The sequence below is a fragment of the Homalodisca vitripennis genome, chromosome 1 (assembly GCF_021130785.1).
Source record: "Homalodisca vitripennis isolate AUS2020 chromosome 1, UT_GWSS_2.1, whole genome shotgun sequence".
In the NCBI taxonomy this organism is placed as follows: Eukaryota; Metazoa; Arthropoda; class Insecta; order Hemiptera; family Cicadellidae; genus Homalodisca; species Homalodisca vitripennis.
Window position 1 is genome coordinate 16,712,561 of NC_060207.1, and position 21,073 is coordinate 16,733,633.

At 35.2% G+C, this 21,073-nt stretch overlaps 1 protein-coding gene across 1 annotated transcript; it reads left to right on the plus strand.

Moving 5' to 3' along the window:
• The first annotated feature begins 2,134 nt into the window (after positions 1-2,134).
• LOC124354178 (GILT-like protein 1) lies at positions 2,135-18,659 on the plus strand. Its single transcript, XM_046804484.1, has 5 exons — positions 2,135-2,278; positions 4,444-4,617; positions 5,967-6,119; positions 9,431-9,516; positions 18,418-18,659. The coding sequence occupies exons 1-5, from the start codon at positions 2,135-2,137 to the stop codon at positions 18,449-18,451; spliced, it is 591 nt and encodes a 196-aa protein (XP_046660440.1). The 3' UTR covers positions 18,452-18,659.
• Positions 18,660-21,073: the final 2,414 nt, after the last annotated feature.

A 21,073-nucleotide genomic window follows, 5' to 3' on the forward strand; every position in this document is an offset into this window, starting at 1 on the left:
CCCCAGTCAAGGGATTTCTTTAACAAAACTCTGGCCGCACTGGGCGGTTCTGGAGTAAGGTGTCAAGCTTGAACTTGTTCCCGATGTTTCAGGCGGTGAAGCTGTCCATCTATTACGAAGCTGAGTGTCCCCAGTCAAGGGATTTCTTTAACAAAACTCAAGGCCGCACTGGGCGGTTCTGGAGTAAGGTGTCAAGCTTGAACTTGTTCCCGATGTTTCAGGCGGTGAAGCTGTCTATCTACTACGAAGCTGAGTGTCCCCAGTCAAGGGATTTCTTTAACAAAACTCTGGTAGCACTGGGCGGTTCTGGAGTAAGGTGTCAAGCTTGAACTTGTTCCCGATGTTTCAGGCGGTGAAGCTGTCCATCTATTACGAAGCTGAATGTCACCAGTCAAGGGATTTCTTTAACAAAACTCAAGGCCGCACTGGGCGGTTCTGGAGTAAGGTGTCAAGCTTGAACTTGTTCCCGATGTTTCAGGCGGTGAAGCTGTCTATCTACTACGAAGCTGAGTGTCCCCAGTCAAGGGATTTCTTTAAAAAACTCTGGTCGCACTGGGCGGTTCTGGAGTAAGGTGTCAAAGCTTGAACTTGTTCCCGATGTTTCAGGCGGTGAAGCTGTCCATCTATTACGAAGCTGAGTGTCCCCAGTCAAGGGATTTCTTTAACAAAACTCAAGGCCGCACTGGGCGGTTCTGGAGTAAGGTGTCAAGCTTGAACTTGTTCCCGATGTTTCAGGCGGTGAAGCTGCCCATCTATTACGAAGCTGAGTGTCACCAGTCAAGGGATTTCTTTAACAAAACTCTGGCCCCACTGGGCGGTTCTGGAGTAAGGTGTCAAGCTTGAACTTGTTCCCGATGTTTCAGGCGGTGAAGCTGCCCATCTATTACGAAGCTGAGTGTCACCAGTCAAGGGATTTCTTTAACAAAACTCTGGCCGCACTGGGCGGTTCTGGAGTAAGGTGTCAAGCTTGAACTTGTTCCCGATGTTTCAGGCGGTGAAGCTGCCCATCTATTACGAAGCTGAGTGTCACCAGTCAAGGGATTTCTTTAACAAACAACTCTGGCCGCACTGGGCGGTTCTGGAGTAAGGTGTCAAGCTTGAACTTGTTCCCGATGTTTCAGGCGGTGAAGCTGCCCATCTATTACGAAGCTGAGTGTCACCAGTCAAGGGATTTCTTTAACAACAACTCTGGCCGCACTGGGCGGTTCTGGAGTAAGGTGTCAAGCTTGAACTTGTTCCCGATGTTTCAGGCGGTGAAGCTGCCCATCTATTACGAAGCTGAGTGTCACCAGTCAAGGGATTTCTTTAACAAAACTCTGGCCGCACTGGGCGGTTCTGGAGTAAGGTGTCAAGCTTGAACTTGTTCCCGATGTTTCAGGCGGTGAAGCTGCCCATCTATTACGAAGCTGAGTGTCACCAGTCAAGGGATTTCTTTAACAAAACTCTGGCCCCACTGGGCGGTTCTGGAGTAAGGTGTCAAGCTTGAACTTGTTCCCGATGTTTCAGGCGGTGAAGCTGCCCATCTATTACGAAGCTGAGTGTCACCAGTCAAGGGATTTCTTTAACAAACAACTCTGGCCGCACTGGGCGGTTCTGGAGTAAGGTGTCAGGCTTGAACTTGTTCCCGATGTTTCAGGCGGTGAAGCTGTCCATCTATTACGAAGCTGAGTGTCCCCAGTCAAGGGATTTCTTTAACAAAACTCAAGGCCGCACTGGGCGGTTCTGGAGTAAGGTGTCAAGCTTGAACTTGTTCCCGATGTTTCAGGCGGTGAAGCTGTCCATCTATTACGAAGCTGAGTGTCACCAGTCAAGGGATTTCTTTAACAAAACTCAAGGCCGCACTGGGCGGTTCTGGAGTAAGGTGTCAAGCTTGAACTTGTTCCCGATGTTTCAGGCGGTGAAGCTGCTATTACGAAGCTGTCCCCAGTCAAGGATTTCTTTAACAAAACTCAAGGCCGCACTGGGCGGTTCTGGAGTAAGGTGTCAAGCTTGAACTTGTTCCCGATGTTTCAGGCGGTGAAGCTGTCCATCTATTACGAAGCTGAGTGTCACCAGTCAAGGGATTTCTTTAACAAACAACTCTGGCCGCACTGGGCGGATCTGGAGTAAGGTGTCAAGCTTGAACTTGTTCCCGATGTTTCAGGCGGTGAAGCTGTCCATCTATTACGAAGCTGAGTGTCACCAGTCAAGGGATTTCTTTAACAAACAACTCTGGCCGCACTGGGCGGATCTGGAAGAAGGTGTCAAGCTTGAACTGGTTCCTTACGGAAAGGCAAATGTAAGTATGGTTATCATAGTGGCTCCTACTATAGATGAGACAATTTTATTATAGAATTTCCCACTTGGAGATGATTAATTTTTTATCTAAATATATAGTATATGTTATTGCGTTTTAACAAAAAACAATAGGTATAAAGGTTATGACTTTTATTTTAAAATAAACCAAAATTAAAAGGCTTACACTTTTTGATTTAATATCTTACAAGTTTTAAATTAGCCACGATTAAAATTTGTTCTTTTTAAACCGCAAAATAGTTTAGAAACAGTTGCTAACACGGTCGAACTTGGAAATATTACACTGATTGTTATATGGTTGTGATATGGTTTACAAAAAGGTAAAAATAAAAAATGTACATTTTAAGCTTAAAGTCTCATATGGTAAATGTGTGAAACGTTTTCCTACACACACTTTATATACGAGTATGTGTGTTACTGCGTATCTATTCTACCTTAAAAAAGTGCACTTTTAGATCCCAAATGTAACACAATTTTTTTCCCTTAAACGAAATTAAATTAACATGTTTATTAGTTTCACGAAAAACTGAGTACTTTATTAGACCTCTTAGACCAGTCTATATATATATTCCTGTCTGTATGTATTCAAGTCTGTATGTAACGCCTCTCTAAAAATTTCTTAAAGTTATCGAAGAAAATATATATATATATATATATATATATATATATATATATATATATATATATATATATTCGATAACAGTCTTAAATTGGAATTCAAAATGTCATACAACGTTTATTGAATAATGCCTAAACTGAATACTACACAAAATACACTGTAGCAGCACTGCACACAAGGTGCACGCCCTTTACAGTCATTAAGAACCCACCGCAACACAAGGTGTTCTGTGATTGCAGCACACTGAATACGACGGGCAGTGGCTGTTCCAGTGTGACCATGGCGAGTCAGAGTGTCTGGCCAACAAGCTGCACGCCCTTTACAGTCATTAAGAACCCACCGCAACACAAGGTGTTCTGTGATTGCAGCACACTGAATACGACGGGCAGTGGCTGTTCCAGTGTGACCATGGTGAGTCAGAGTGTCTGGCCAACAAGCTGCACGCCCTTTACAGTCATTAAGAACCCACCGCAACACAAGGTGTTCTGTGATTGCAGCACACTGAATACGACGGGCAGTGGCTGTTCCAGTGTGACCATGGCGAGTCAGAGTGTCTGGCCAACAAGCTGCACGCCCTTTACAGTCATTAAGAACCCACCGCAACACAAGGTGTTCTGTGATTGCAGCACACTGAATACGACGGGCAGTGGCTGTTCCAGTGTGACCATGGCGAGTCAGAGTGTCTGGCCAACAAGCTGCACGCCCTTTACAGTCATTAAGAACCCACCGCAACACAAGGTGTTCTGTGATTGCAGCACACTGAATACGACGGGCAGTGGCTGTTCCAGTGTGACCATGGCGAGTCAGAGTGTCTGGCCAACAAGCTGCACGCCCTTTACAGTCATTAAGAACCCACCGCAACACAAGGTGTTCTGTGATTGCAGCACACTGAATACGACGGGCAGTGGCTGTTCCAGTGTGACCATGGCGAGTCAGAGTGTCTGGCCAACAAGCTGCACGCCCTTTACAGTCATTAAGAACCCACCGCAACACAAGGTGTTCTGTGATTGCAGCACACTGAATACGACGGGCAGTGGCTGTTCCAGTGTGACCATGGCGAGTCAGAGTGTCTGGCCAACAAGCTGCACGCCCTTTACAGTCATTAAGAACCCACCGCAACACAAGGTGTTCTGTGATTGCAGCACACTGAATACGACGGGCAGTGGCTGTTCCAGTGTGACCATGGCGAGTCAGAGTGTCTGGCCAACAAGCTGCACGCCCTTTACAGTCATTAAGAACCCACCGCAACACAAGGTGTTCTGTGATTGCAGCACACTGAATACGACGGGCAGTGGCTGTTCCAGTGTGACCATGGCGAGTCAGAGTGTCTGGCCAACAAGCTGCACGCCCTTTACAGTCATTAAGAACCCACCGCAACACAAGGTGTTCTGTGATTGCAGCACACTGAATACGACGGGCAGTGGCTGTTCCAGTGTGACCATGGCGAGTCAGAGTGTCTGGCCAACAAGGTGCACGCCCTTTACAGTCATTAAGAACCCACCGCAACACAAGGTGTTCTGTGATTGCAGCACACTGAATACGACGGGCAGTGGCTGTTCCAGTGTGACCATGGCGAGTCAGAGTGTCTGGCCAACAAGCTGCACGCCTGCGTCATCAAGAAACTGCAAACTCACCCGACCAAAATGATAAAGTGTATCAAATGTTTGATGACTAAGAAAGACCAGCTCAGCAGCCTCTCTGATGTAAGTTGTAGCAACTTTCTAGGTTACAACAGTTTCCACAGGTTTGTAATCACAAACACTGGTCATATACAACTTCACAAGATAGAAGTTACTTCCAGTGTTACAAAGACATAAAGTAAATACGATAAATCTATTCTTTCATTTGGTAACTAACATTCTAAATGTATTCACCTGATCAGATATAACCAAACCATTTCAATTTTGGCACTTGATCAACAAGTCTGATTAAGGTTAGTACTTTTTATAGGACTTTGAATGATATTGAATAAACTTTGGCTATTATCTATATTGGTGATCAGGTTTTGTTAGGTTTGATACATTTAATCAAGTGTGATATTTGTATGTAACGCCTCTCTAAAAATTTCTTAAAGTTATCGAAGAAAATAAAAAACCCAACCGAAATACTGGAAAATGTTTGGCCACATATATTTACAATTATTTTTGTTATTAAAAATTATATACTGTACTATTATATACCGTACTGTACTATGTTATACCGTACTGTACTATGTTATACCGTACTGTACTATGTTATACCGTACTGTACTATGTTATACCGCACTGTACTATGTTATACCGTACTGTACTATGTTATACCGTACTGTACTTTATAACTAAGTTGCATTAAGTCGCACCAATATGTCTTCTTCATCTTGACCGATCTTCTGTATCTTTCTCTGTAGCTCCAGTTACACCCAAATCAGATTTTACTTGGTCCCACCATCTCTGCCTTGGCCTTCCTCCAGGGTTTCTTTTACTAAGCTGTTTTAGTCGACATTTCTCTTCTATTCTGAGTACGTTTCCAGCCCACTTGAGTCATCTGCACTTTATCTTGCTCACTACGTCACTACTCTGGTATAGAAAACCCTGATTTTCCTTTCTCTTCCTTTCACTTTGTTCACACGTTGGTCCATATACTTCCGCGTACTTTATTCTCAAAGACTATTCATTTTGTTCCTCTTTCTTGTGTACTTTCCAACTTTAACACCCAAAAAGGAAAACTTGGTATATAATTGGTTTATGCAGTCTTATTTTGTTTTTCTTGACAGGATGTTAAACATTATCTTGTTACAGGCGTATTTACATCTACTAGCAATATTTACCCGGTTTTGTATTTCTGGTCCATTTGTATTGTTAATTAATATTACTATCCACAATTATTTAAAACTATTTGCTTTTATAAACTCGTGTCTATATATCTCTAATTCAATTTGGATTTCTCGTAAAGTACTGTATACTGTTTTTCAACATTCATTCATCATTCAATGCAATTTTTTCTGTATATCCTCCATGTATAAACACAAAGAATATTTGTATAGCTTTACTTTACTATGTTTACTTTGTTTTAGTGCTTAAATGAGATATTTCTAAAAGCAGAAACTGATAAGTACTGGGAGTGCTTATTGTCGCCTGAAACAGACGAGCTACTTGTAAAGCATGGAGATCGCACGCATAAAATGTTTACACACTTGGACAGTACGCCGAAAATCGTATTTAACGACGTAAGTATTTTATCTTTATTTTCTATGATTGAAATTAAAGATACATTTTTAATTGGCAATTTATCGAGTTAATTTCTCTGCTGCTTTTTTTTAAAGAAGCTAAGTATAAATAACATTTCAAAAATTACTCTCCCCATAAATTCCAACTGCTACATTTGGTACATACAAAATACAGTGTCTGCAACAACCCGTTCTAATCGTGACAATAATGAATTACTTAAAAGATAATCAGAAAAGGTAACAGTAGTTTGCAGACGATTGTTTTTAACATTTTTTCTTACTGACTCAGTTAAATAATTGTTAACGCTAGGTCTGTGTTTAGAAACATTTGATAAATGTTTGTAAAACATTTGTAAAAACACAAAGGCACTAATGTTCCTTTGTTACACAATGCTCATTTTATTGCTGATAATTATTTAAAACCACCAGTTTGATGGATAACGAATAATCGATACTCTGATTCTTTCCAAATTTAAATGGTTTCGTTATTGTCTAATGTTCTGCTGTCGAATCATTAATTAGTGCATACATTCAAATTAACAAAAGTTTTGAAAATTGAAAACAGCACATAGTAGACATATACGTGTTTGTTAGAGAAGTGCATGAATATGTGTGTACATATTTACTATTTTCCCTACTGATTACACCAAAGAACTGTTAAAACTCACTTTTTTCATCTTGTATTGTTGTTAATATTTTACTAACTAATTACTGTTGTGTTTAAATACTAAGTACAACGATCTCATGAAAATGCAATACATTACAATGTTTTTGTTCACATGGGTTATTAATCACATAGGTACCATACATTTATATTTTATAACCAGGCATCCTATATATTCCACGTATATATATATTGCACTTTTATAATCACTATAAATCTAGTCAATAGAAAATAAGCAATCTAAATGTATGGCAATTTACATAGAAAGTATACGACAAATGTAATGACAATAATCACACATGAAATTTATAACAATCTAAATGTGTGCCAATGAACATACAACGTATACGACAAATGTAATGACAATAATCACACATGAAATTTATAACAATCTAAATGTGTGCCAATGAACATACAACGTATACGACCAAATGTAATGACAATAATCACACATGAAATTTATAACAATCTAAATGTGTGCCAATGAACATACAACGTATACGACAAATGTAATGACAATAATCACACATGAAATTTATAACAATCTAAATGTGTGCCAATGAACATACAACGTATACGACAAATGTAATGACAATAATCACACATGAAATTTATAACAATCTAAATGTATGCCAATGTACATACAACGTATACGACAAATGTAATGACAATAATCACACATGAAATTTATAACAATATAAATGTATGCCAATGAACATACAACGTATACGATAAATGTAATGACAATAATCACACATGTAATTTATAACAATATAAATGTATGCCAATGAACATACAACGTATACGACAAAAATGTAATGACAATAATCACACATGAAATTTATAACAATATAAATGTATGCCAATGAACATACAACATATACGACAAATGTAATGACAATAATCACACATGAAATTTATAACAATCTAAATGTATGCCAATGAACATACAACGTATACGACAAATGTAATGACAATAATCACACATGAAATTTATAACAATCTAAATGTGTGCCAATGAACATACAACGTATACGACAAATGTAATGACAATAATCACACATGAAATTTATAACAATCTACATGTGTGCCAATGAACATACAACGTATACGACAAATGTAATGACAATAATCACACATGAAATTTATAACAATCTAAATGTATGCCAATGAACATACAACGTATACGACAAATGTAATGACAATAATCACACATGAAATTTATAACAATCTAAATGTGTGCCAATGAACATACAACGTATACGACAAATGTAATGACAATAATCACACATGAAATTTATAACAATCTAAATGTATGCCAATGAACATACAACGTATACGACAAATGTAATGACAATAATCACACATGAAATTTATAACAATCTAAATGTGTGCCAATGAACATACAACGTATACGACAAATGTAATGGCAATAATCACACATGAAATTTATAACAATATAAATGTGTGCCAATGAACATACAACGTATACAACAAATGTAATGACAATATTCACACATGTAATTTATAACAATCTAAATGTATGCCAATGAACATACAACGTATACGACAAATGTAATGACAATAATCACACATGAAATTTATAACAATCTAAATGTATGTCAATGAACATACGACGTATACGACAAATGTAATGGCAATAATCACACATGAAATTTATAACAATCTAAATGTATGCCAATGAACATAAAACGTATACGACAAATGTAATGGCAATAATCACACATGAAATTTATAACAATATAAATGTCTGCCAATGAACATACAACGTATACGACCAAATGTAATGGCAATAATCACACATGAAATTTATAACAATCTAAATGTGTGCCAATGAACATACAACGTATACGACAAATGTAATGACAATAATCACACATGAAATTTATAACAATCTACATGTGTGCCAATGAACATACAACGTATACGACAAATGTAATGACAATAATCACACATGAAATTTATAACAATCTAAATGTATGGCAATGAACATACAACGTATACGACAAATGTAATGACAATAATCACACATGAAATTTATAACAATATAAATGTATGCCAATGAACATACAACGTATACGACAAATGTAATGACAATAATCACACATGAAATTTATAACAATCTAAATGTATGCCAATGAACATACAACGTATACGACAAAAATGTAATGACAATAATCACACATGAAATTTATAACAATATAAATGTATGCCAATGAACATACAACATATACGACAAATGTAATGACAATAATCACACATGAAATTTATAACAATATAAATGTATGCCAATGAACATACAACATATACGATAAATGTAATGACAATAATCACACATGTAATTTATAAGAATATAAATGTATGACAATGTAAACTCATTGTATATGACAATCATCATATGTATGTGCATACATGTATAAGCATACATGTGTAATTTACAACAATCTAAATGCACATACAATCTGGAGTTCTGAAAAACTTCTTTTAAAAAGAAAGATGTAAAGCATTTTTGAAATCCCTGACCCATATAGACTAGTAATTTTTATATCATACTATATACTGAATAATTTTAAATTTATAAAGTAATGGGCTTAAAGTTCTTGCAAAAATATTCTTTCTATTTCAGAAATTTAGACCTCGGGAAAGCTACGAAGCTCAGAAGGACTTCACTAAGCCCATCTGTCAATATATGAAAGAAATATGCAAGAAAAAGTAATTACCATTAGGCTTACATCTATTCGATAAGACCATCACGAAGTTCTTGCCAAAGGATATTGTATAATCTAACTTTACTTTTAAGCCAACCAAGTGTCATTTTACCAGACAGAACACATTTAACTTAGTTTTGCTTTAGGTACAGTACATTTAAAACAAAGTTACTTGATCAATGCATATATCAGAGCACTCCAGAACCTATTAAATGTAAATGATACTGCAGTTTAAAGTTTCAATCGGTAAAATATTTATTTTGTAATTATGAAATTGTGTTATACATACATTTCTCTTATACGACTAACACAAGATTCCAGAAACCCCATTCATACGTTACCTCAATAAAAATAGTTCTTTTGAGCTGTAATACCACAAAACGTTGGGTGGCTGTGAACGTTTTATATGTGCTTAGAGGTTGGAACAGAGGTTAAAAGTCCAAATTTTCGACTTCCGTGAATGATTACTTGTTTTACTCATATCCTATTTTACTCATCTCCAAGTCACGGAAAGTTCAGGATAACGTTCTTTTACATTGCAAAATAAGCTCCAAGTGTTCGTTTACTACGAGAAACCAATTTATTGGCTTGGATCGAGATGTTACGACCAAACTAACAAAAAGCTCCGTGCTCTAAGACTAGCAAATCTTCTTCCAGGTGATTGTGTATGACGAGGATACAAAATGTTGGCTTGGATCGAGATGTTAGGCCCAAACTAACCGAAAATTCCGTGCTCTGAGACAATCAAATGTCCTTCTAAGTGATTGTGCATGACGAGGATAAAATATATTGGCTTGGATCGAGATGTTACGACCAAACTAACAAAAAGCTCCGTGCTCTGAGACAACCAAATCTCCTTCCAAGTGATTATGCATGACGAGAATACATACAATATATTAGCTTGGATCGAGATGTTAGGCCCAAACTAACAAAAAACCGTGCTCTGAGACAATCAAATGTCCTTCTAAGTGATTGTGCATGACAAGGATAAAATATATTGGCTTGAATCGAGATGTTAGGCCCAAACTAACTAAAAACTCCGTGCTCTGAGACTAGCAAATCTCCTTCCAAGTGATTGTGCATTACGAGCATACAATTTATTGGCTTGGATTGAGAAGTAAGGGCGAACCAATAACCAATAACTTTGTTAAAAGTGTTATTGATGATATATAGTTTAAAAGGTTAATAGAATTTTGGAAATTTGCCATTTGTATGTGTTACAAAAATTATAATACTACTTTAGAGGATTGAAATCAACTTTCATTCTTTAAACTTAGAAACTCCTTATATATACATTGTGTTCTGAGACAATCTAATATCAATCCAATCATCGTACACGACGAGGAAATACTATAATTGGCCTAGACATATTACTTCTGAGATAGAGTCAACCTCATTGACATTATCGTTATACTTAACAATTTCTGTAACACACAAAACTCTGAACCAAAGAGATTTCACTTATTACCTAAGAGTTGACCTCAAATCTCACCATTACTCCGAATAGGCCACAGTTTTTTTTATTTTCCCAAAATATATAGTTTTGGTATTCTAACCGAAAGAAAATAATACAAAATTATACTTTATTTTTGCTGTCCCTTCTTAGGTTGAAAACTTAAATGTTTTGTCTCTGTTCCAACCTTATACCACAAATAACAAATTCATAACAGCACAACATTTTGCAAGGTAGATTACTGTTTCCTGTAAGATTGGCCGTCCTACATAACTCAATGTGTCTTAACTATGATAAAAATAAATCTTCATAGACGATCTGATAATGCATTTGTCAGTCTTTGGTTGGTAAGAATACTTCTATTTCTGTATGTACTTATAAATACTGGCTTGAGCACTCCAAACTATTCTTCTGTATTGATTGTATTTCAGACATTTAGAAAGAGAGATCAAGACGCAGCTTTAAAGGAATTCAGAAAGCCTATTTGTCAATATATCCCAGACGTGTGCGAAGCCAAGTAATTATTAGTAATAACCTCAAGACGTTAGAATTATGTTTTAATAGCATTTAATAAACGTCTAGGTGTAATTTTATTATAATGATATTAAGGAGTGCTTTGTATGTGAGTACTATACAAATGCAGGTAATTTATGTAGGGATTTAAATACAATTTTCCAAGCACTGGAATTTAATTTTATGTGACCTCTTGAAAATATATTAGAAACATTTAAGTGCACAGCTTAATTTAACTTTGGCATGAGCGAACATTGAAGTAATTCCAAAATAAGTAATCACATAATTTAACTTCAATAAGCACGACAAAATAAAGTAAGGCATAAAGGAAAATAACTTTTTTTATTAAATGGTTCAACAGAATTATTTTCAAAAAGTTTATAAACAACAACAAAAATGAATGATTATACTGGCCAAAGTCTGATCAGCTGACCAGTTGACCAATGTATTGGGTGTACATCATCCCGTTTTCATTGTTTATGGAGACGCTTGGTTCAGCCTGTACAGTAAATAATCATAAAATCGTCTGGGAAGAGTAACTTCTCTCCGGGTCGCTCTGATCTGATGTCTTCATCTTCATGTACTGCCGAAGAAACTTGGCTAGAACAGGACTTGTCCACTTGATTCAGCAGTCTGTGGTACTAAGTCATTGTCATCTAATCTGGCTGGCTTCATTTGGCATAGCTGGTTCTGGAACACAAGGTATCATGAATCTCATTCCTGACATACACAGCTTCATGTTCACCATCCTCCATTCCATATGAACGATTTCCTCGACTATTGACCACTTCACCCCTTTTTCATGAGTCATCTTCAAGCTTCTTCCTGTCAAAAAAACCTCTTCACCAACAGCTAAATCTCTTCTTTGAACCACATTCTTGTAGTATATTTCTGCTGATCGGGTCCTGTTTTTTAGGTAAACTTGTTCGGTTTCTTTCTTTGCAGCAGTAACATGTTGTAGAAGTCCGTTTTTTCTTCTATTGTCTTATTTATCGTGTCCTTTGTTAGTCTGACAGAAATCTCAGCCTTTCCGTTGCTCCACGGATAGTGAGGACTACTTGTAGTATGTTCAAAGTCACAGTCTTGAGCAAATTGTTTGAACTACCGTGCTGAAAAGTTGGTTGCGCTATTTGTGTGCACTGTCACAGAGATTCCATGGCGGCTGGAGTTTGTATGCCAAAATGGTTGATTTAGTTTTATTCTGGAATGGTTGAAATGGTGTCAATTCACCAATTTCAAACAAATCCGAGTAGTGGCTGACTGTTATCAGAAAGCGGCGAAGTCTGTCATAGATCTTGATCTCAAAAAAATCCATGCTGATTCTTTCAAAAGGGTGAGTAGGCAGCTCATGACATCTCATTTCTATAGATAGTTGATTGATAGCAAACAGCACAAACTTTGCAACTTCTTACCACACTTCAATTCCAGATAACATGTTTGGCCAAAACACTGCTTCTTTAGCAAGCATATATGACCGCTATGAATTTTCCTCACCAACTCTTTTCTTAACATTTTGGAAATCAAAATTTGGTTGCCTTTCAGAACCACTTTTTCTTCAAGTGCTGTAATTCCAAGAACACGATAAACTTGGTGGAACCTTCTTCTTATCCTGGGGTCAGCTATCTCAGATCTGTTTGATATACGTTCTTTCCTTGCTTGTGCTTTACCATGATGTAAATTTCGGTTTATTAAAAATGCTGACCAATGGACTGTGGTCGATTTCCAAAATTATCCCGAATCTAATACTGAATGAATATTTCTCCAAACAAAAGGTTCATTTTGATGAGCGAGCTTCCTAAACGGTTGGTTCCCTCAAAGTAGAGAAGTAGAGAAGTGTACCTGGAAAGATAGGTAACAATACCCAAGAAACACAATACATCCTCTCTGGTATCTGGTCGAGGCATGTGTTGAATTACAGATATCTTTGAAAGATCCGGTTTCACCCCCCCCCCTGCAGTTAGCATGTGACCGAAGAACTTGACTTTAGATTTTAACAGGTTGGTTATTTCTTTGTTAAACCCCACATTTCCTTGATCAAGCCTTTTCATTAAATTTGCCATACGGTCTACTTGCGTTTCTTCAACAGATTCGCTAGAACTCACTAGGAGGATGTTGTCTACCAGAACATGAACTCCTCGGAGACCATTGGTAATTTAAAGCATCTTTTTCTGAAAAATCTCCATAGATTTTTTTTATGCCAAAATCAAGTCTTAAATACCTACACTTATCACATGGACTTTCAAAAGGTGTCAGCTTGCTGCTCTCTTCAGACAGATGTAACATCCAAAAACCCTTCTTGGACCATAGTTGAAAACACGTTTATCTTGGTAAATTCTGGTAAGATTTCATCTAATGTTGGTAACTGTTGTTTTGTGTCTTTCAGTGTCTTGTTAATTATACTATTGGATGGGACTAGGCATATGAGTATGCCAATCTTGTCATTCTTATGTATTATTGATATGTTGCTTGTCCACTCGATGTACCTTGGTTCTTCGACAATGATTCCTTGTTGTACAATGCTATCGAATTCTTCTTTCAGAGCATTTTTGAGAGACACACAAACTCTCCTAGGGGCTTGTACTTGTACTAGAAACATTTGCTTGTACTAGTTTATTATTGGAGCTGTTGGAGATGGACTTTTCTGTTGAACATTAACATTGTTGTAATATCTGATGAGGTTCAACCGCTCGTATGCTTCTGCTGATAACAAAGGACAGTGGTTATGTTCCACCACTTCGAACACCAAATCATGAATCTTGTTGCGTTGTGTGTGAATCCTGAGAGTGTAATCATTGAACTCTTATTTCAGATCCACCAAATTCTCTAAGTACTTCTCTGAACTCACTAAGATTTAAAGATTTGACAATTTCAACAATTCTCTGCAGAGTTTTGAGACCGGCAACAATACCCATGCTCCTGTGTCTAGCTGAAAACGGACGTCCATCACTCTACTATCTCTTCGCTTGACTTTCAGAGTGGCAAATACTCCTTCTCCTTGACGGTTTTCTATCTTCAGAACAGCTTTTTCCATCTTTCTCAACTTCCACTTACTTGATTTTTTGGACTTTTATAAACGACTTCAAAATGTCCTTTTTTACCACAATTTCTGAAAATTTGTTCTCGAGCAGTACAATCTTTCAATGAATCGTGCCATGCTCCTCCACAAAAGTAACAAACACGTCTTGTGAGAATTATTAGTTGAAACCCTGTTTTTTGTTTGTTTTCATATGTGATCACTTGTGGTTTTGTGATCTCTTTTCAATCTTGAACTCTTGTTGATTTTATTGTTCAGATCTTGAATCTTGCTCATTTGCCGTTTCATATCCTCGCTACTTTTGCACATTTGAACAGCGTCGACCAAAGTGACGTTTTTTTTTCAGTCACCTATTTGCTGTAATAATTTATATCTATCCATTTTCGTTTCTTGAAACTGGACATTATTAATTCTTCTGTTTTACTCGTATAATGTATTCATTCTTACTTCAACTACCGATTTCGATTCCTATTCTGAAAAACGTTACTAGTCAGCGGATGATTACATCCGATTACATTACATCCGATACGTTACATCTGATTCTTCTATAAGTTACAGCTAGTGGTTGGGGGTTGTATTTTTATCCTCATTAACTGTTTACTAGTGAATAAAATTGGTTATTGCGTTAATCTAGGACGACACAAGTGTTCTATTTCCTACACAGGTAAAATTAGAAATATTTGACCGATGAACAACAAAAAATAGTTACCGATAACACAATTACAAAAATAGTTTTGTTAAAAAAACAAAGAGTTTCTTATTTCCAGAATTAAATTATTTTCAAAATCAAAATAAACGTAACGGGGATTTGTTATGAAAATTGTATATGTAACTTGCACCCACTTATGAGCGTATAGTGTTCACTCTAGTCATACCATTAGGGTTAGAGGTAGAGAAATCGCTAAGCTTGAACATTAAGATCGTCAATATTTTGAGGAAACAGGTGTAGTTTTCACACACCTAAATTTGTGTGAATGTTGAACTTAGCTATAGTTCACCTTCCTCTTAATGCAGCGTCTGAAAAATCTGACCGTATCAAAGACTTGACTCCTGGAATATGGAGTCACGTTCGTCTGAAGAGATCCAATAAAAATCGACGACGAAGAAGCTGAAAGTGAATTCTTTACATAGTTTTGACATCAGAGACAATTAGAAAACCTCTTCTCTTAGATTACACTATATTTTTCAGTCTAGGTCTCTCTGACGTCAAAACGATGAAAGAGTTCATTTTGAGCTTCTTCGCCAGATTCCAGACGCTGCACTAAGAGGAAGGTGAACTGGAGCTAAAATCAACATTCACATTGAACCAACCCTTCCCACCGTTAATTACGTACCTAAATTGTTATTAGTGTAAGTATTTGTTTTACAAGTTTCTGTACTAGAAGTGTAAAACAAGTTAAGTGTAAAACAGGGAAGGAGTTGTTCACATTTACGAGTGTACGATTTTGTATACTAATTAGTTTATTATTGTACACTTTAACTTATTATAAGACATTAAGCTTGTGTACGTAGATTAGTTATCTCTGTAAATTTCTAGCGCCATAGCGTTAGTATAAATATTTTTCAAATTACTAGGACATATATTACTAGCTACTTGTTATACTAGATTAATGTTGTATACCAACTAGATTTACTTGAGTATATAAGCTATACTAGATATGATTGCACTGACAGGATTTCATTAAAAATAAAAACACAATCTTAAACATGTATATAATTGTATTATAAAATAATTACTACAAATTACATTAGGTAGTATTATTATGAGTATTACTTAAAATTTAAATACAAAGTCTTATGCAATATATCTCAATAACAGAAATCAAATCATAAAATATTCTTTCATACAGTTCAGTTAGTTTTTAACTCCAACAGACCAATTTTTTACACTTATTTTACTATTGAATAGTTGGGTTTGTGGGAGATTTAATAGTTATACTGATGTATCTAAATTATCACTAGACATAGTATAATCTGTACTATTATAAACATTTTTTGAACCATGCCAAGTTGAGAAATTGCTAATATAATTCAATCTTGACATATTTCGATCTCAACTAGAGTAAAGCCAATCAGCGTTCAGTTATTACAGGCTGTCAGATTTTCGATAGTCTAACTTAATTTTTTCTTTGGGGGGGAGGGAGCAACTTCAGTCAACTAGAGTTACACAATAATGGCAGGACCAATAATGAACATCCACAGGTAAGTGAACGGGGACGTTACATTGTTGTGATTAGATGAACCGTAGCCAACGTCAGTCAACTAGAGTTACACAATAATGGCAGGACCAAAAATGAACATCCGCAGGTAAGTGAACGGGGACGTTATATTGTTGTGGTTAGATGAACCGTAGCCAACGTCAGTCAACTAGAGTTACACAATAATGACAGGGCCACTAATGAACATCCGCAGGTGAGTCAAGTGGACGTAACTTTATCTTGATTGGCTGAACTTTAGCCAACTTCATTCAACTAGAGTTACACAATAATGGCAGGGTCACTAATGAACATCCGCAGTGAACTGAAGGAAACGTAACTTTATTGTGATTGGCTGAACCTTAGCCCAAACTTCAGTCAACTAGAGTTACACAATAATGGCAGGGCCACTAATGAACATCCACAGGTGAGTGAAGTGGACGTAACTTTATTGTGATTGGCTGAACTTTAGTCAACTTCATTCAACTAGAGTTACACAATAATGGCAGGGCCACTAATGAACATCCGCAGGTGAGTGAAGTGGACGTAACTTTATCTTGATTGGCTGAACCTTAGCCAAACTTCAGTCAACTAGAGTTACACAATAATGGCAGGGCCACTAATGAACATCGCAGGTGAGTGAAGTGGACGTAACTTTGACGTGATTGGCTGAACCTTAACTGACGTCAGTCAACTATCGTGTACAATGGCAAGTACTTAGAAATTCCTTCAGTAACTGCCTAAAAATACATGATATTGAGGTTGTCAATTGTACAGATGATCCGGTTAATGCAAGTGTTGCTCTGCTACTAGATACATCTGAACTGAAGGAAACGTAACTTTATTGTGATTGGGTGAACCTTAGCCAAACTTCAGCCAACTAGAGTTACACAATAATGGCAGGACCAATAATGAACATTCACAGGTGAGTGAAGTTAAACTTTGTCGTGACTGGCCGAACCTTAACCGACGTCAGTCAACTATTGTGTACAATGGCAAGTACTGCCTAAAAATACATGATATTGAGGTTTTTAATTGTACAGATGATCTGGGAATGCAAGTGTTGTGCTCTGCTACTAAATACATCACGTTGGCCAACTGGGTAGTAACTAAGAGATACAAGACATTTTCTTTCGTATTCGGTTTCATTACAAATTTGTATTACAGCGTTATTTTGTAAAATCTATCAGGATTCAATTTAACTTTGTTTCTCTATATTTTGTGTTTTTTGTGTTGTGTTCTCTAGAAAATTACTAATTATTTATATACTAATAATTTACTCAGAAATTGTAATTTTTTTCGACTAGGTCAAATCTTTTAACTGACAAATTACATAACATTAATACTATAACAGTTTTGAGGATATTAATACTAGGTCGAAAAATATCAAACACATTTTATAAAATCCTACGGAATATCTACATATTCAATCAAACATAAAATAGTGAACAGTTTTACAAATTTATTTTATTCACACGTAATTGTGAATCACTATTTAAACATGCAGCCTTATTACAATTTATCTGTTCTCACCGTTAAAGAGTGTACAAGTTTATAATTCTTTGTTCTTCAAGGATTTTGAATCGTGGTAATGCAATTGAATCAAAGAGCTGAACAGCCCTTTCTGATGTTAAAATGTTTGTATTAAGTTTATTTTTTTTTTAAAGAGTCTGTACAGTTTTGTTTCAACATTTTGTCATTTTATTCCAGAAATATAAGGCAAGGACTCAGTCTACAGCTCTGAGAGAGTTCAACAAAGTGATCTGCCTCCACATTCCGCGGCTGTGCAAGGATACTACAGATATTTTGTTATAATACATACATACATATATATACTCAATTATTAAAAAATAATACATATCTCTTGTACTGATAATTTTTATCATAGAACATCTTAGTCAAAACATACCCTTTTGTTATTCTATATATACTAAATTCACAGTAAATAAATTTCCTTTCCTAAAATTTGCATTTTATTTTCCATCGAGAAGCATAACATGAGTATCTCAAAACACAATAAACATTTATAAGTTTTAATCCTTTAGAATAAAGTTTACTTTCATGATAAAGTTGGTTTATCAGCTTTGAAAATATCACAAAACCCTTGCTTATTTGGTTTGTAACATGTAACAAAACAAAGAACAAAATTCTATTATTAATATAATTTATATTTAAAAAATATAATACTTAATACATACTAATTGATTAATATAATTACTTCAATAAATATACTCCAATGGAGTATCAAAATAAATCTAATTGTGCCTGCATTTGTTTGATAACGCAAATTAAATGGTTATTACATCTAAAATGAAAAAATCTTAATATTTCGGACTTAATATCAGACTAAATCATCCTCATGTAAGTTATAAAATTAAATATGTTTGATTGCTGAGCCTTCTTGTCTTTTAAATGTAAAACATGTTCGCAATGTACTAAATGGCAGTAGTACGCCAAAATGTAAAATACATGTTAGTGACATACTTTGCTAGCTATATCGTATGTCGTAAATAAAAACTCTAAATTAGGATTGAAAAATGTTGTAACCACTCTCATGTTGAGAAGGAAAATAAAAATTTAGTTGGATATTTTAGCCTTCTCCTTTTTAGGAAGCTATGCAAGTTCTATTTGTTATTTAAAACAAAGTCTTTTAAAGGTAAAACATGTCCGCAATATACCAAATGGCAATAGTATGCCAACATTTTAAAAACATGTTAGTGACATACTTTGCTAGCTATAACCATGCAAAATTAAAGACGTTCTTTTTCTAATTCAAAATGCGACATTTATATTTGTAAATATTGTATGTTGTATGTCGTAAATAAAAACTATAAATTAGGATTGAAAAATGTTGTAACCACTCTCATGTTGAGAAGCAAAATAAAAATTAAGTTGGAAATTTTAACCTTCTCCTTTGTAGGGAACTTTGCAAGTTCTATTTGTTATTTATGAACAAATTATAGTTGGATTTTACCAAAAGCTGTTTCTATTGTTCCTTACATTAAGGGGACAACTTAAAAATTAGTTTTTATGTGATTTTGAAATAATTGAATATGTTTTTTTTTTTAAGATTAATGATTGTAAACATTCATTAAACTTCGTTCGACTTTTCTTTAAACTTTAGCGGAGCGCAAACAGGACTGGATCTTTGGTTTCGTGTGACAATGTAATAAAACTGCCCATATGTGTGTGTGGCGTCCACACTTCATAAATATTCACTGTAGGAGGCATGCGATAGTCAACGTTCAGTGTATGGCTACACCCAGCATGGTGAGTATTCATTGTCCAACAAAGCACCTGTAATAAAACAACCATTAGGCTATCGTGGTTGTTTTAGTTGCATATTTAATTATACAGCACACATAGAAATTTAAAAGCGCACATTTAAATCATAATAAAAACTGTAAGAATAGTATTGTAAAAAGTCAACGTTTGATTGAAAAGAAATAGTTATACAAAGGGCATTTATTTTAAAAGCCCTGCTATTAAGACATTCTTATCAGATATTTAAAATATATTAAAACAGCTTTATGTTGTAGTTTTAGATAAATTTATTTTAATATAAAAAGTGTTTCAAATTCAATACCTTTTCATACTTTTCAAATGTATGCGTGAATTAATAAATTTTGGTTTGTTGTCATACAGGTACGTACATACAAATATTTTCATTGAGAAAGTTATTTTGAAAATTCTCCTTAAAGACGAAAGCTTAAACTTCTTGTTTTGCTATTTGAATTGGATTACAATAATTTATGGTCTTGTCATATCTGCAATGTTACAAGAATAATTGTAAATGTGTAACAATTGTTACTGTTAATTTTACAATACATAATTTTTTTAATAGGTTAATAAAATATAAGTAAATACTTCTATAAATATTATTTAATTTGGAAAATCCAATTTTTGTGTTTTTGTCAAGTTTACCATTGTTTTATTACATTTCTAACACCACGTCTCATTGGATTTATTTTTCCAAATACGAGTACTTTCAATTTTAAATACACATTAAATGGCATTAATACAAAGTAAACTTCAGATGTTTATTTCCCCATGGTGTGTTATATTAATGGACACAATAAATTACACCACTTAAATGTTTTACTCAATTTAAATGCCCTTAATCTTACAATTTTGCTGTTTTCAAAGTTTCTACGTTTATAATGTACTTATTAATTTATATATATATATATATATATATATATATATATATATATATATATATATATATATAAAAGTGGAATTTTCAGACATTTCACTGAAATTCCAATTCAATGACGAATACTGCCATTAATGGATACATTGTGTAAATAAACAAATCTTTAATACAGCTAAAGGTTCGTCTAAAGTAACTAAAATAGATTTTGAG